Raw genomic sequence first — 18,155 nt, forward strand, 5'->3', positions numbered from 1 at the left:
GGGACGTTCTGCACCCCAGCGCCGGCTGCAGATGGATGCCTGCTGCCCAGCTTCGCTGCCGGGAGCGCGGGTTCGCCCGCCGCTGGCCTCTGACGGCCCAGGTGGAAACCCAGGCAGGTCGGGGTGGGCGGTCACAGACCAGAGAGGAGGAGTGGGGCAGTTGCTTTTCTGGGAAAAGCGAACTTGTGGGTTGGAGAATGAGAAGTGGGAAACCCAGCCCTTGGGTTGGATCGGGACCGTGGGCAGAAGTCCAGCCCTCCGCAGCCCGGGGACCGAGCCAGTCTGTTCCGAAAAGGGGTGCTGAAGCGACCCAAGCGGGGCGGAGACTGTTCACCTAAAGTTGAAGTTTCTTTGTATAACGCTTAATAATTGCAACTTTTGAAAAAGACCTTGTTGGCAGTTTCGTAACAGTATCGGCTGGGGATGGAGTTTTCTTTGTAGAGAGGAACTTTTGTTACCTAGGTAAAAGCTGACCAACTTGGTGTAACATTTTACCACAGTTTTCCAGACTATAGGAATTTCTCTTATTCAAAAATTTATCTTTTACACTAAATAGTACTCTTTTTATGAATATTATACGACTAAACCTACTAAATTCTAGTGTTATCCGCTGATTACTGGCAATAGAAATTTTACCAAAAGAAAAAATTCAAGAGAAGTTTTGTACACACTTTTTGGGTATCAGTGTGTTAAATACCTACAGAATGTTGTGTACTTATTATGACATCTGTTATTTCTCCGGTGCCTTCTTTCAGGTGCAAAATAAGAAAATTGAAATCAAAGACCATGGGAGATGCAGTAAAACCTTACATTGTGAAGGGCACTAAAGGCCGAGGAACTGTTGATGATGATGATTTCAGAAAGGGTTACCTCCAACAAGATTATTTAATAATGGATGATTACGTTAAGGGCCATAGTAGTAAAATGGAAAAGGGCCTGCCAAAAAAAAAGATAACACCTGGGAACTATGGGAATACACCCAGAAAAGGACCATATCCTATTTCCAGCAATCCATATACATTTAAAAACCCAATTTACAGTCAGGCCGTTTGGATGAATGACAGCCACAAAGATCAGAGTAAGAGGTGGCTGTTAGATGAACTGACTGGTAATTCAGACAATTGGCGAGAATTCAAACCCGGACCTAGAATTCCTACAGCAAGCCGACCAAGAAAGGACTCGTTTCAAGAGAGTGAGGATGGTTACAGGTGGCAGGATGGAAGAGGCTGCCGTGCTTCGAGATGCTTGTTTCACAAAGACCTGACAAGCCTTGAGACCATGTCAGAACTGGAAGCTGGGAGTCCTGGTAATGTGTTCCAACTTGTCAGGTTACAGCCCCAAAGTTGGCAGTATCATTCTTTTTTCATCCAAATAAGTTTGTTTTCAGCAGTGAGTTTCCAATTTTTCATAGTTCCTGTTTTCAGGAGTGGTCAGTTGTTGTGATTATTTTGTCTATCATATATTTGGGCAGCTTGAACATATTTCATACATTAGTTTATTTTATCACAAGGTTCATTTTGCTATAGTGAACATATTTTCCATGCAGTAAACTTTTTTTTTTTTTTAATTTAAGAGTGTAGTCTTACCTTCCTGGGGACTATAATTTCTGAACAGTATATATGTATTTCCAAAAGTGTGTTTGTAATTTCGCATGTAAATGTGTCTATAAGTGACAATGTAAAACTTTTAAAAATTACTGATTTAAAAACTCAATACAAACTGAAAATACTGCCCACTACAACAAGGATATGTCTTTTGAGTGAAGTATCATTCTCCAGAGGAGGATAACCTGAAGTTTTTGTTTTTCAAGAGGAGGGAGCCAGGACCAAGAATTAAGTGGCCAGCCTGGGAGCACAGCAAGGCACCTAAAAAGAGTGAAGGGCTAGAGATTTAGCTCAGTGGTTCCAGCACCTGCCTCACAAGAACAAGGGCCCAAGTTCAATCACTGGTACCAAAAGAAAAATAAAGAGTGAAGATGCAGTTTCATGGTAGAGAGAGCACTTGCCTGGCTTGCACATGGCCCTGGGAAGTGGGGGTTGTGTGATGTGGCAGCAGGGTTGGGAAACATGAATGTAGAAAGTCAGAATACAGGTAACAGTTTTGTTGTTTACTTTCAGTGCAACCAAACCCCATTTCTCAGGGCATTCACATGCATTATAATAATTTGCCTAAAGTGATTATTTGCATATTTTTCTAAAAGATACAGATTTTGCCCATGTGTGGTGATTTCTATAAACAGGAAGGTTATTTTTTATCTAGTGGTATATTAAAGTGAAATAAAGTCATAAATTGGGTGGAAAAATAAAACAGTATTTAGGATGAAAATGGAAAATTGGGCTTTTACATTTCCAGGCTGAAAACCCTTGTTAGTGGCCATATGGGATGGGGATGGGTTGCAGACTGTCCAGGTAAAGATTTTCTAAGTAGATGCTTTCTAGATCTCCAGAAATCTTTTTCCTTCACGCTCTCTCACAGTAGCTATTCATGAATGTGTTAACTGTATTACAGCTCTTAAATTTGGGACTCAAACATGTAAGAATAATTAAAAGAGAAATTATCCTTTTTATCATTAGAAAGTCATAGAATAAAAGTGAAAATCTTGCCAGGCATGGGGGTAGACTCCTGAAATTCCAGCACTGTGGGAGGCTGAGGCAGGAGAATTCAAAGTTCAGGCCCACCTTGGGTGAATTAATTAAACCCTGTCTCAGAATTTTAAAAAGGTGGGGATGTTGCTCAGTGTGAAGGCCATGCTTTCAATCCCCAGTGCAAAAAGAAAAAAAAAAAATTTTGAAGCATCTGTTAATATTAAATAGGGCAAGAGCTACAAGTAGCAGAAACAGAATAAAGTGTTACAGTATGAAAGAGAGAGAAAACATTAGTCTTACAATTCCTTAAACTAGAAAGAACTTAAAGCATTTCTCTGATGGAGTATTATTGTGATGTTGTACAGGTAGATTCACAATTTTACAAATCAAGCAGCTGCATTTCACAGAGGTTAAATTTATCTAAGGCCGGGGACTTAGTTCTGTAGTTCCACCACCTGCCTCGCAAGCTCAAGGGCCTGAGTTGGATCCCTGGGAGCAAAAAAATTATTTAGACTTCCTTATGCAGTGTGTTAGACGAGGAAGAGGAGCTGAAATCCGGAACTGTTGTTACTTTGGCTGGAAAGACAACCTCACTGGACCTGGAATCATGACTGGGGAAAACATCATTTGCCGATAATTTCTTGGCTTTTGATTTGTCTTTTTCTTTTTTTAAAGTTTGTGTGTATTCAAATATTTATGTAGTACAGTATCTAAGTGGGAAGTGAACATTTAATTATCTGGTTTTTTTAGAAAATAAGTTGATTTTGAAAAGCATTTTTAAAAAATTTATTTATTTATTGGTACTGAGGATCAAACTCGGGACCTTGCGCTTACAAGGCAGGTGGCAGATCCACTGAGCTAAATCCCCGGGCTGAAGAGCATTTTTAAAATAAGTTTATAGATGCAAATTTCACAGCTAGACAGGTTATGCAAAAGCGAAACAACAAAAACAAATTATTGCCTATAGCTGTAAAGGACAAACGTGAAACACTCTGCTCAAACTACTTCAGTTGAATATAATGTAATTCTGAAAAAAGCTTCTACAATATATGACAATTTAAAAAATCAAGTGTTAAGAAAAACACAAAATCAATCAAAATGTACTGAGCAGACAAAACTCAAAGGTAAGTCATCAACTGATTAGAAAAGCAGGCCAATACTTCCACTTTAACATTCTCCCTACCCCCAACAAATTTATCACAATCTTTAAAGGCCAGTAGGACTCTTAGTCTGAGAAAAGCTTGGCCTGTAATGTAAATGTGTTCATTTCATTAATTTACTTATTGTTATAAACTGTCTCTAGACAACGTATTTGACTTTAGTATTAATGACAACTTCTTCCCTAGGAAAATACTCATTAGATATTTACAGTAAAAATGTATTGTTACACCTGTTAGGAAAGTCTGTATTGATTCACAGAACAGTAAATGATAGGTAACAAAGTTCCTTCTTTAAACCCTCCTTCTCTTGGTTACAGCAGCTTCTTGATACAACTGGGTTGTTACCCTTTTCCAGAAAGAGTGGCTCCTTTCTGCATCCAAAGACTGATTAATGTTTACTGCTTTTACAGAAAGAAGGGGTGGCTACAGAAATTTGTCAGATGATGACAGCAGCTACCATTACTACTCTTTCAGATGGCAGATGTAAAGCAAGCACTGCCTACAAGCTGCCTTAATCGCTACAGTAATCTGGACATGGATGCTCTGTTGCAGGAATCAAACCCAGGGCCTTGCATGTGCTAGGCAAGTGCTCTGCCACTGAGCAACATCCCAAGCCTGGCAGTAGCTTCTGTCTATCTGTTCCCCTCTCTCCCTCTTTCTCCCTCTCTGCCTCCTAACCTTTTCTTTTAACTTTGGAGGTTATACCTCCTTTTCTGACACAGAATTTTTTTAATTAGCCAATCCATTGTAATTGCTCTATTAGTAATAAGTTTGCCTCATACCAGGGCATTTTAATAGGTTAATGTTTCTGTGGACTAATTTGTAGTAAGCCATTGAAAACAATTCCATCCATTTATCAGAAATTTAATTTGGGTAATAAATTTTATTTAGTAATATTTGTTCCAGATGGCTCCAATTTTCAGAATGTGATAGAAGTCATCAAAACTATTTAAAGCAAGATTTTGTAATTCAATCCCACAGGCATGTTCAATTTCACAGACTGAAAAATTGAAAACTTAGAAAAGGACCAGATTCATTCATTCTAAGGCTCTTAGAACTAACAGCAATGAATACATGAATTTGTACTTAGAGAAAACTTTTACTTCAAGTACCAATTGTTTTTTCCTTTGAAATACACTTAGCATGCAGTCAGTCTGATAAACCTAACATGGAAGTAGAAATAAAATGGGTATCCGAGCCATGGTGGCACACACCTGTAATCCCAGCACCTGGCTGAGGCAGGAGGATCGCTGTGAGTTTGAGGCCAGACTGGACTACATAGCAAGACCTTGTCTCCAAAAAAAAAAAAAAAAAAAAAAAGAAAAAAAAAAGGGATAAAACAGTCAAGAAGGCATCTCACAATAAAAAAAAAAAAAAAAAAAAAAAAAGAAAGAAAGAAAATGGGTGCTAGTTATCCCCCATCAAAATTTTGGTTTGTATGTCTTGCTGTTAATGACAGAACCCCAGTTATATATTATTGAAAGTTTAACTTGTAAGTAAATGATTTTTTTTGCTCCAGGTGAGGATTTCTGAGTTCCACGGATATGCAGTATTGTCCATATTGCCTGATAAATAAAAGCAAATGTGAATGGTTTTCAGTAGAGCAGTGGGTACTCACAGGTGTACTAGAATGTACTAGTTATATGTGTGTTATATATTAAGGATATATTAGAATTACAAGCATACTTGCCTTCAGAGGATTAATTTTTACTGTTGCTTTAGTATACTCAGCAACATTGCAGAAGAGGTAAAATCAAATTGTACTGAAGTAGAATTCTGCTTTTTTAGATGTCATAAACTAGATGATTGTATGGATTGTTATATCTGGTTAATCTGGTTAGTGAATAGTCAAGCATTTTGTCCATGAGAAAGCCAAGTTTCCTGTGGTCAGACATCATTTGCACTAACACAGGATTTAATAAACATGTAAGTTCTTCTTTTTACCCTGGAGTGGTATTACTCATTATTGCCAATAATATCTCCCTCCTACCTTAAGAAAACAAGAAGCAGCGGTCTCGACCCAGGAAGCCACGGAGGACTAGAAATGAGGAATGTGAACAAGATGGAGAATTAGACGGTCCTGTGATTGACGAGTCAGTGCTTTCAACAAAGGAGCTGCTGGGCTTACAGCAGGCTGAGGAACGGTTAAAGAGAGACTTCATTGACAGGCTAAAAAGGGTAACAACTTGGTGCATATATTTAATAGTGTTTCTTTTGTGTGTGTGTTTTTTTTGAGATGGTCTCACTCTGTAGTTGAGACTGACCTGCAACTCACTGTGTAGCCCAGGCTGGTCTCAAACTCACAGAGATCCTCTTTCCTCAGCCTCCCGAGTGCTGGGATTACAGGCATGCACCACCATGCCCAGCCTATATTTAATAGTTATAATCTTTGTTTTTTTGGTACCAGGGATCGAACTCGGGTCCTTGTGCTTACAAGGCAGGCAACAGAACCACTGAGCTAAATCCTGGGCCCATAGTCCTTGTTTTAAGCCAGGCATTTTGGTGAATACCTGTAAATCCTAGTGCTCTTAGAGATTGAGGCAGACAGAACACAAGTTTGAGTCTAACCTGGGCAACTTAGCCACTTAGTGAGATCCTGTCACAAAATAAAAAAGGAAGAGAGGCAGGGGGCATAGATCAGTGCAAAGGCCCTAGGTTGCATCCTCAGTACTGAGGGGAAAAACTCCTTTTGTTAAACTGTGTTAGTAGTTGTGACCACAGTACATGCTTTGATGAATTAGGTGTCCTAATTTGGTTGCCATTGTTTAAGTAGTACAACTTAAAAAGTGATAGTAAGATTTACAGTAATGTCATTACTAAATGATTGTTAGTATATTGAGAAAGCAAGGCAGTAACACTGTAATCATTTTAGAAGTGAAGGGGAAATCATCTTTCTGGCTAGTTTTGCGTGCATGTATGTTTTGAAATGCATCTATCAATGTTTTCAAATTCCAGAGGCCACGAAACTGCCCTACAGCAAAGTACACCTGCAAACTCTGTGATGTTTTAATTGAATCCATTACATTTGCCCATAAGCATATCAAAGAGAAGAGGCACAAAAAAAACATGAAGGTGAGTTTCACATGACCAAACAAGTATCTTAGCTATTATCATCATCCTTAGGACTTTTTCTCCTTAAATCTGTGGAATCAATAGGTTTATATTTTGTTGAATTTGTTTTAGCCAAAATACTTTATATTTATCAAATGTATTTTTTGGGTGGGATGATTGAGCCATGGTATGTATATGTCCTCGTGCCAATAATAAAGCAGATAATCAGTTTGTCATTGCTGGTTTTAATGTTCTGGTGTGGACTTTCTCCTTATTGCTTTATACTCTTTATTATCACTGATCTATGTGCATAAAATGTTTACACGTTTGATGGAGTGAAGACTAACAGCTCAAATGAGAAGGGGGGGCCAAGAAAAAGATTCTAGAAAATTGTGTAGGGTGTTGTCTTAATGTAGAAAGTAAAAACTATGTGAGTCATTTTTTATCTCAACATTGATCTTGAAAGGAAAAGCAGGAGGAAGAGTTGCTCACTACATTACCCCCACCAACATCCTCTCAGATAAGTGCAGTTGGCATTGCCATTGACAAAGTGGTGCAGGAGTTTGGATTACACAATGAGAACTTGGAACAGAGGCTAGAAATTAAATGCATCATGGAAAAAGTGTTCCAGTACAAGCTACCAGGTATATTCTACGTTTGTTTTTAGTGCATCATTCATATTTTAAGCAATTTTCACTTAATAAAAATTCACTTGCTGTGTCCTGAAGTTTTATTTTTAGTATGTTTTTTGTTTGTCTGAGATTGGTGTTTTTTCTGACTTTTTCTCAAGGAGCAGACTTCCACATGCCTTGTCATTGTAAACCAATTTTCATTATATAGTAAATTTCACTGTGTGATAAATTTTAATATAGTTGAATGTCTCATTCAGACACCATAGGACTCTTGCATATATTTATTGCTTTACTTTCCTATCTAAATTGATGCAATATTTTTGAATTAAAGTAGAAATATCCTGGGATCCTTTTCAAATTATATGTGTTGAAAGGGTTTTATTTAAGTATACTTAAAAGAATTGCAGAATCTAAAAAGAGCTTGGAGAAACTAGTTTGCAAGTAATTTATAATTGGTTTTGTATGTTGCATTTGCAATTTTTAATTCAGTTTAGGGTTTTTGTTTTGTTTTGAGACAGTGTCTTGCCATGTCACCTAAGCTGACCTTGAACTCCTCTGCTCAAGCGATCGTCCTCCTGATTAGCTGCGATTATAGGCATATGCCACTCGTTTATCTGTATATTTAGATAAAAGGTGCAAGGACAGTCGAGGGGCCAGCAATCTGATGCGCTGTTTATGAGACTGTAAGGCCTGACGTGGTGAACGCCTGACCCCGCAGCTGCCATCCCCCATCCCTCACAGTACAGTTCTTGTGCAGGGAAATCCATGCTGTACATGAGAAGTTTCTGCGGAGCCATGGACAATTGTTGTTTAGAAAATTCCCCTTTGAGGAGGTTTCACAGGTGATTCTGATTCAGTCAGGGTAGACTTACTTACATATATCACCTTATAATCTTTGGCCTATTCTACTAGGAGATAATGCATATAGTATTCGTAACACTGTTTAGTATTAAATGCTAATATTTAACTTAAATACCATTATTTTGCGTATGTGAATATTCAGTATTCATTTCATAATATATCTTCTGAATAGTTATGTCAGTGATTTTTATGTAATATATCATAGAATTCTGTGTAAAAATGTGCAGTATTTTGTTACAGAAAACTCTGAAATCTCCCCAAAATCACTAGAACTGGCAAACTGTAAAACAAAAATTCTTTGATCAGAAGGATTATTTTAGCAAAATATTAGTAAAGCATTGAAAATACATGCCATGAATTCATAACAGGTGGTACTCATATGTATATACCTGCCTTCCTCTGAAAAGGAAGTACTTACTGTCGATGTTTTTCTTTTCTTCATACTGGAGATTGAACCCAGAGACTTTACACTGAGTTGCCCAGACTGGGCTCAAACTTTCCATCCTCCTACCTCAACTTCTCAGAGTGCTGGAATTATACTAATGCTTTTGCCTAGCATGTTAAGGTGTATCTGTCTTGTAATTATTTTTGCAAAAGTTTTTCTAAGGGAATTCTGTCAAATTCTGTCAATAATAAGTTAAATCATGTTAAAAAGTGACTATTAAAAGATTAATTTTATCATTACTGGAACAAGCTCTTTACAATACATTTTAATTATATGTGCTTCCTGAAAGGTGAAATGTGTATATTAGCTCTTAAGGGTCTTTTGAGAGTTTTTTGTTTTTGGTTTTTTGAGGTAGTCTCACTTTGTAGACCAGGCTGGCCTTGAACTCCCAGTGCTTCTTCTACCCAGTCTCAACAGCTGAGATTACAGGCATATGTCCCCACCCTTGGCTGACTATACAGTTTATAAATGTAAAACAGGTATCCCTTTTCAACTTTCGTATTTTAAAAATCATTGCATATAATTTCCTACACAAAAGGTGAGCAGGAAAATGTAGGGAATGTAAACATGTTTTATAACTAACGTGCAAGTGGCTTGGACCGTCTGACAGGACAGTCATACCTGAACACCAGTGGTGCAAGTCAGCAGGAACGTAACATGTTCAGATCAGAGCTGTTTGGCAGTGAGACATGCAGATTATGGCCCCGTCTTGATCATGGTAAACAAAACCACAGCCTTTCCTGTTAAGTAAAATTAAGGAATGGGCAAAGAACCACCACTTCTTGTCATTTGTTTATGCCAGACTTGACTGGCTTTGCTGTTGTGTATAGCTTTGACAGTTCTATTTCTGAAATAGACTTTTATTGCAACTTTTGAGAAATTTTACTTTTATTTGTGACTTTTATGTATTTATTTGTAGATTGTTCTCTAAGATTGTATGGGTCTTCCTGTAGCCGATTGGGTTTCAGAAATTCGGATGTAAACATTGACGTTCAATTTCCAGCCATTGTAAGTATGAAATGAAGCGTCGGAATTTTCAGAGTGGTTTGAAAATTCTTTCGTTCCATGTGAACTGTGTATAAATGTATTTTAAATATTTAAAGATATATTTAGTGAAATAGCTTTTTATCCCCCAAATTTCCATTTTTATGTCTTTTTGACTTCCTTCAGTTTCACACCTTCAGAGAATATATTTCTCTTACCTTATACATTTTTATACTTAAATTTATACTTTCATACTTAGCTATTAGTTTTCTAAGCTTATGAGTCTGTTTTGGTTTTTGAGACAGGGTCTTGCTGTGTAGTTCAGGCTGACCTTGCACTTACTGTGTAGTCCATGATGGCCTCATACTCCTGTCTCAGTCTTCCAAGTGCTGGGATGCAGATGTGGGCCACCACACCCATCTCAGAATGTGAATCCTATGGGGTATTAAGGTTTCTGTTAATTTGAAAAGAAGTTTTCTTGGTAAGGTCAACTTTCTAGTGACAGGAAAAGAATTCATATTTGAAACTGTAGGCTTGTAAAATTTATGCTCTTAAAGCTTAATTAGCTCCTGAGTTTCTTTTTATATGCCAACTATGTTCAAGCAAATATGCTTTCCAACAACCACCCCTAGCCTGGATTTCTGGTCCAAATATGGTTTAGAAAGATACTAATAAATCAGAACTGTGACCCTGGAAGGAGCTTAGATTATCCACTGACTGCTGGTGGTTCCCACAGGCTGGTTTACAGCAGATCTAAGCCCAGGGCCTTGGGGTGTTTGTTAAAAATAGAAATTTCATGATTCCACTCATAGGTGTTCAATTTCTTAGCTTCTTACTTCTTGTTGTACTTAACTTAAAGCTACCTGGTCAGAAAACCAATGGGTTTTATATGTTTTATCTTCTTTAGATTGTGATCATTGATTTACCAACCCAAGCACTTGTTTTGTCTGGTATCACTTATTCATTCATTAGCTAATATGCTCTGAATCTCTTGTTATATGGCAGGTACTGCACTTTATTCTAAAGGACAAAACAAAACAATACAGTTCCCTTTTTGTGGAACTTCTTTCTAGTGAAGGACATAAATAGCTACGTATTTATTAATTATAATGAGAGAAACAAGGTTTGTGGTAGGAGCAAGTGCTGTACAGGGATGTTGGCACTCCTGAAGGGCTCTTTAGAGAGGCAGTCTGAACTGAGCTTTCATCAGGATGGAGAGATAAGGCTGGAGCAGGATCTTATAGGTCTTACAGATCTGATGGTAAGAATTTGACTTTAAGGGTAGTCAGAGATCACTGAGCGTTTTAAGGATCCAGTTCATGATTTCAAATGTGTTTTATTGAAGTATACAACAAGGATTGGAGAAAGGTAGTGCTGCAATTGGAACTAGTAAACTATCTGTTGCAGTATCTTGCATATTAGAGGTAGCATTGTGACCAGTGTGAAAATTTTCAGCTACCAGTTCAAGATTTGCTTGGTCATAAATGCCTGTTAGCTCCACACTGGGAGGCTGAGGCAGGGAGATCACAGGTTTAAGCCCAGCCTGGACAACTTAGTGAGACCCTGTCTCAAACTAAAAAATTAAAAATGGGCTGGGTGTATATCTCAGCATGAAGCCCCTGAGTTCAATACCCTGTTCTGGGGGAGGGACACAAGATTTCCTGAAAGGCTGCATCTTAGTCACTTTTCTCATTGTTTTGACAAAATACTCAACCACCTACAACCCGAGGAAGGAGAGGTTTATTTGGCTCACAGTTTGTAGAGGTTTCAGCCTGTAGTCCACTGGCTCCAAGGCCGAGTGACTTGGCAGGAGCCTGGATGAGGAGAACAGCTCACAGCATGGCGGTGGGGAGGCAGGGAGAGTGTAAGGAAAACACAGGATAGATAAACCCTTCATCCTCAGGGGTAAGCCCACCTCTACTGACCATATTGTATCTCCCAACATCACATTTAGCTATAACTTCATTGGTGGATTGACCCGCTATTGAGTACCTCCCCCAGTACCATGCCCCACTCACTTCCCCCCAGAAGCTTCACACTCACTTTGGAGGACTAGATATAAACCATAACAGGCTGATTACCTTAAGAACAGGCGTGGTGGGGCCCTCCTGTAATCCCAGCACTTGGGAGGCTAAGGTAGGAGGATTGCCACAAGTTCAAGGCCAGCCTGGGCTTCCTGAACTACACAGTGAGACCCTGTCTCAAAACAAAAAACAAAATAAAACAAAACTAGTTCCCTAGGACTTAATCAGTGACAGTCCTCTTTTGTCCACGCATCCTCATGTGGTACTCATCTCTGTTTTTGACTCGTGTATGCAAGCATAATGATAACTTATTTACTGTGTACTAAATACTCATGTCTTTAGAAAACATCAGACTGTGCGCTATGCTACTGAAGCAAAATACTTTGGGATTATTTCATGTATTCATTTGCTTGTTTATTTCCTAGATGTCTCAACCAGATGTCCTCTTACTTGTTCAAGAATGTTTGAAAAACAGTGGTAAGGCCGAATTCTTTCTACATTTTGGTATTAATTTTTTTCTATAAATTTGGATATATCTTGTCAGATTCTGAAAACAGGGAGTATTGTTATTAAAATTATTTATGATGGGTAATATCCTGAGCTAAAACGAAAGCAAATGCTGATGAATAACTACCTAGTTAGAATACTATTAGTTCTATACAAAATAACCATCTCAAAATAAAGCTTTTAGCTTGATAATACTACTGTTTATGAAGGTTAAATAAGTCCTAGACTATGACCAAGAAATGCAAAATATGTAAAATTTACTCTTATGGCTAAAACTGAAGGATAATCTGCTTTATCCAGTCACATGGATAAGTATTTTCCGGACAGTAAACAGGTGAACCAGTCCTGATTAATGAGCTCACCCTACTTGTTCCCAGACGGATTTGTGGGTTCTCTTGAGCCATGTAATTTCCATACTGGGGCTGTCTAGGCTTGTCTGCTTTATGTAGGCTTCATCAAACTGCCCCAAAGCTTGAATTAGTCATTTCTGTCCTTTTTGTTTTGATTGAATAAAACATGTAATCATTTTTCTCTTTCAGTCAATATGTATTTTAACACAACATTTTAGTAGGTTTTAGATCAACTTTACTTTTAAATTTACTACCTGTATGTCTAATTATGTTTTCCGCAGAATATTTAAATGTTAGATCCAGTGTTGTGGTAATTTCTAATGAAATATTTGCAAAATAAGGATTTTAAGTTAATTTTATTTATATCATAAATACTAGTTTTTCTCTTTTTAGGTCATTTCAGAATTTTACTTAGTAGTAGTCTTTGAAACAGTTGAACAGATAAGCCATACCTGTACTCTTACACTCTATCTGGTTCTACTTTTAAACAAAGCTATTAATAAGCTACTTAATTTTTTTTCTTCTTTTCTCAGACTCCTTCACTGACGTTGATGCCGATTTCCATGCTAGGGTACCAGTGGTGGTGTGCAGAGAGAAGCAAAGGTCTGTTTCTTTAAGCTATTTATGAACTGTCAATTTGCCAAAAACACAAAGTACAGAAGTACTTTACTAAATCCCATTGTCCAGATGCTAGAATGATAATAAGCTCCTTACACGGTTATCTCACATGCTTTCTATTAGCGTCCTCCCTATATATTTGGCATTTGATTAAGAGGAGGAAATCTTGAAATAATTAACCAGGTATAGTGGCACACTCCTGTAATACCAGCTACTTCAGAGAAGTTCAAGTTTATAACCATGTAGGGCAATTTAGCAAGAGCTCTTCTCAAAATTTAGAAAAGGAAGAGTGGTAGGGATATAGCTTAGTGGTAAGAACATTTGCCTAGCATGTGTGAAACCCTGGGTTTAATCCCAGGCACCACAAAAAAAAAAAAGTAGAAAAAAATAGAAGCAAATATATTGATCCATCTCAACTCAACTAAGTAAAAAACCTTATCAAATGGTTACTTGCTTTGATAACCTTTACATATTTTCCTTTTTTGCCTCACCCCCCAGAATATTTTTAACCAAGTTCTAGTTCTAAAATATAAAGTTTACTCAGAAAATAAGCTGCCATCTTTTTCAGATTTCCCATTTATTTAATGTTTTTTAGTTATTTTTAAGGTATTTATTGTCAGTGTGATTTAGCTGTTGAAGTAAAAGATCCTGATACTTCAATAACACTTTTTTCTTTCTTCTCTCATCCTCACCCTCCCCACCACCAGTGGTCTCCTTTGTAAAGTGAGTGCAGGAAATGAAAATGCTTGTCTGACAACAAAGCACTTATCTGTCCTTGGAAGACTAGAACCAAGGCTGGTTCCTCTGGTGATTGCATTTAGGTACTGGGCAAAGGTTGGTTCTAGTTCTTAAATGTGTGAAAATATTTTATATAGGCAAAAGCATGATGCTTTAATTTGGTAGGTTAATCTTAAATGTTGAGGGGCCAGGGATTTAGCTCAGTTGCACTGCATCTGCCTTGCAAGTGCAAGGTCCTGAATTCAATCCCCATTACCAGAAAGAAAAACAAAACCCAAATCTTAAATATTTAGGTGCATATCTAGAGACATCAAAAAAGTAGACATTTGATTATTAGAATAAAAACTTTAACATATACAGAAGGAAAAGCTACGGTTTCTATTTCATTGTAGTAACAATATTGCTTGAAAGATTAAAATGATTATAGTGCTAATTCAAAGTCAGATTGGGATTAGGTCCAAGGGGATGTGGCCCAAGAGCTTTCATTTTAACTACTTTCCTAAGATGGTTCCTAGGCATGGTAAAGTTTGCAAAAAACACTCTCATACCATTTCCAATAACATACCCAGAAAAAAAAAATGATACTCTATCTGGTTTGCTTAAGATTTCTATAATGTTTTTTATAAATTATGCCAAATTCTCTAATAGTGGTAGCACATTTAATGTTCCCCCAAAAGGTAGGGTCACATCATAATTCTGTAAGGTTCATTTAAAAAAAATAAAGCTTTCCTGATTAAGGCATAGCAGCAAGGAGAGATGGCTCCATGTCTTGGTTCCAGAATGAGCAGGGGTGGCCCACTCCTAACTGGGTGGATTGGTAATACAATATGCTATTCTCTAAAAACCCTCTCCTGTTTCTTCACTAAGCAAGCCAGGCTTTTGTAGTTGTTTCCATTAGCACTGATGAGTTTGCCCATATTTTCTCCCCACTCACCTTTGTGACCAAAGCACACACATTCATGAGGTTAAGAGTTAAGAGGAGCAGACCATTAAACTGAGCAAAGTTGGTTGGCATCTACTTGCAACTCAGTCGTCATTGTCATTTCACTTACATGTTTTAAACAAGGGAGTGGATTTGCTGTAGATACCACAAAATGAAATGAGCAAATAGTATGTTAGAGCTTTTCATAAGTAAATTCGCAGGATTGAAATTGAAATTGTTACTCGAAAACATAGAATGTGGTTGCTGCAAAAGTACAAGGAAGTTGCATATTTCATCACTGTGCTGCTGCTTGTTGTTTGTAGTTTGTTCTGTTTCATTTTTGCGGTGCTGGCCTTGCACATGAACTGTATCCTGGCCCGTACTGTGGTGCTTTATTTTGAAGGATCACTATAGATAATATAATGTATGAGAATGAAGTTACAGGTGTAAGCCAAATTTAGTCACGAACTAGTGAAAGAAGAATGTCTCCTGTCCTCTGCAGCTTTGCAGTGTAGACCGCCCTGAAGAAGGAGGCCTGCCGCCTTATGTGTTCGCCCTGATGGCTGTTTTCTTTCTTCAGCAGAGGAAGGAGCCTCTTTTGCCAGTTTATCTGGGATCATGGGTAGGAGATTTTGCTTCTATATCTGATAATTGATTTTATGATAGACCTACAAATCCTTGTTTGAATGGCTTTAAAATCTAACCAGAACTGAAATATTTATTTTACCTGAATGAAATCTATTTTGTTTATTGTTTAAATATTAATATATTTATTAACAAAGCCCTGCTCAAATCCTTTGGGGATATATCTCACTTTCTAAATAGCACATTCCTAGTTTTTGAAATACCTGTAGAACTGAAGATATCAGACAAAAGACTTTGAGTCTGGGTAAAATTTAATCATTTGAGGCATTCTTTCTTGGGGTACAGCTTCCTAATCTGATCCTTGAATTCACACACCATCTCGACACGCTAGGAATCGATTGACTCATTGTAACTTATTCTTCTTTTGTTTACTCATTAAAAACATGGGGCCTCACTGTGTAGCACAAGCTGGCCTCGAACTCCTGGGTTCAATCAGTCCGGCCTCAGCTTCCTCAGTAGCTGGGTCTGCAGGTGTGCACCTCTGTTCTCTGTCACGTGCTCCATTCCTCTCAGTGGCCATTTGTCATTGACATGGGTATAAGACAAACTGGGTTTGTGTTCTATGAGAAGGATTTGCTCAAGAGTAGTATGAATACCTTTTCTGTGCCCAGTGTACTGGTTCCTTAGTAATGGAACTGGAAATTCACTAAGGCAACACTGAATTTGATTATATCATTTGATTTTCCAGTATTTAATGGCAAAAATAGGTATGTGATGATTAAACATGAGTGAATCAAATGAGACACACTCTGCTTTCTGAACCAGAATGTTAAGCTGGTCTCAGTGTTACAGTCAGGCATTGGTTTGCTGGCTTCTGCCAGAATCTGGGTCAAAAACAGAAAGGAGTTAGGGGAAAGAAATTAATATTATTCATGCCAGATACCTAGCACACATTATTTCTGTGGGAAACTCATTGAGATCCTCATAATTATATTGTCCGAGTTTCCAAACAGAGTTCACTTGCTAGCCAGTAAATGTAAAACGTTCATACTAAAAGCTTATTTACTTACCTCAGTTTCCTGGAAAGAGAAAAGGAATGGAGGGTAGGGAAGAAGAACAAAATACTGTATGGAATAACTAACTGTGGGTCAGTCACTCAACATTGTAACGTGTTATGGGAATACAAAAAATCAAACAAAAAAAAGAACAGAAGAAATATTTCAGAATTTTCCAAAAGTAATTAGACTCCTGAACCACATAAATGTGGGGCAAACTAAGGATAGGAACTTAGGCTAAGAAGCTGTCTGCTGGAGTTACCACAATTTGCAGTTTAGCTAACCACATTAGTTACCTGCTAAATCCAGATTGTCAACATCTTTTGGAAAAAAGGACCCAGAATTTTCACAATATGAGATAGCATTTACAATGCCCAGAATGCAATCCAAAATTATTCATGGTACAGAGCACCAAGAAAATGGTACCCACTGTCAAAGAAAAAGCACAGTTGCCAACTATGTTATGTCACCATGACAAAATACCTGTGAAAATTCGCTTAAAAGGAGGAAAAGTTTATATGGATCCATGATTTCAGAGGTTTATTCCGTGGCTGTGTCCCAGTTATTTTGGGCCTGTGAGAGTGCAGTATATCTTGGTGGCAGGAGCACATAGTGGAAGACTGTTCACTTCATGGTAGCCAGGAAGGAAATGAAAAAGAGAAGAGACCAGAGTCCCAGCAGGCCCCTCAAAGTCATACCCCAGTGGATCTTACTGCACAGACCCAGCCCTCTAGAGGCTCTGCCTCCTCCTGGTAGTACCACAAGTGATTTTAGGCATATGAACCTTTGGAGGCTGATAGCACCCAAACTATAGCACTCATTCTGAGACAAACCGAATGTGGGAGCTATCAAAGATTCTATAACATGGCTCCAGAACATAAAAGAAATACACTTGCATTAAATGAAGGGATAGAAGATAGCAGCCACAGAATAGTGAAAATCTAAAAAGAACCAAATGGAAACAAGTCTGAATGCACAAACAGAAAAGAAATACTAAAATGTTAAACATACTCAGTGATATAAAAAATTAAATATTAATGGCTTAAACACCCTATTAAAAGGCATAGATTATCAGAGTGAATTTAAGAAGCAAGATCCAAGTCTGTTGCTTCTAGAGTAATACAATTAGTAAACTATAAAGACAGATAAGATGAAAGAAAATGAATGGAAAAAGTTATACCTGTAAAATATAGCCAAAAGTAAATTAGAGGCTGTATTAATATGCAATGAGATCGACTTAAAGAGAAAAGGTATAATCAAAGACAAAAGGTGCATTTCATTATGTCCATTAGCACAACAAATCAAGCATAGATTTTTTGCTTCTTAAAAGAGAACACAAAAATGTGTAATGAAATAATTGATGAAGTCCTTTCTGTTGTCAGAGGAAATTTTAATATCCTTTCTCCATTTTTGATTCCTGTGTTGGCTAAACAAAATGTCAATGTAAACATCAGGGCCCTGTAGACAATTTCAATCACCTTGATCTAATATTTATGGAGTATTCCACCCAATAACTAGTGAGTGCACATTTTTTTCAGTGCATGTAATATGCCCACCAGGGAAGACCATCTGTGGTTCATAAAAGAAATTGCAGGGCCAGGTGTGGTGGCTCACACCTGTGATCTCAGCATTCAGGAG

At 37.7% G+C, this 18,155-nt stretch overlaps 1 protein-coding gene across 4 annotated transcripts in view; it reads left to right on the forward strand.

The window, feature by feature from the left end:
* The first annotated feature begins 9 nt into the window (after positions 1-9).
* Positions 10-18,155, forward strand: part of Tut7 (terminal uridylyl transferase 7) — a 59,452-nt gene continuing 41,306 nt past the window's right edge. For 2 of the 4 annotated variants that reach the window (XM_010605501.3, XM_010605502.3), the window contains exons 1-9: positions 714-1,306; positions 5,742-5,923; positions 6,701-6,817; positions 7,263-7,440; positions 9,654-9,742; positions 12,168-12,219; positions 13,133-13,202; positions 13,925-14,051; positions 15,380-15,499. In XM_010605501.3, coding sequence (XP_010603803.1) covers positions 721-1,306; positions 5,742-5,923; positions 6,701-6,817; positions 7,263-7,440; positions 9,654-9,742; positions 12,168-12,219; positions 13,133-13,202; positions 13,925-14,051; positions 15,380-15,499 — 1,521 coding nt within the window. In that variant the 5' untranslated portion in view covers positions 714-720. Of the gene's footprint in view, positions 114-713; positions 1,307-5,741; positions 5,924-6,700; positions 6,818-7,262; positions 7,441-9,653; positions 9,743-12,167; positions 12,220-13,132; positions 13,203-13,924; positions 14,052-15,379; positions 15,500-18,155 lie in introns of those variants that run through there. The other 2 variants (XM_010605503.2, XM_010605504.2) reach the window with 2 other exon arrangements.

The sequence above is a fragment of the Fukomys damarensis genome, unplaced genomic scaffold (assembly GCF_012274545.1).
Source record: "Fukomys damarensis isolate Sample0158 unplaced genomic scaffold, DMR_v1.0_HiC HiC_scaffold_4, whole genome shotgun sequence".
In the NCBI taxonomy this organism is placed as follows: Eukaryota; Metazoa; Chordata; class Mammalia; order Rodentia; family Bathyergidae; genus Fukomys; species Fukomys damarensis.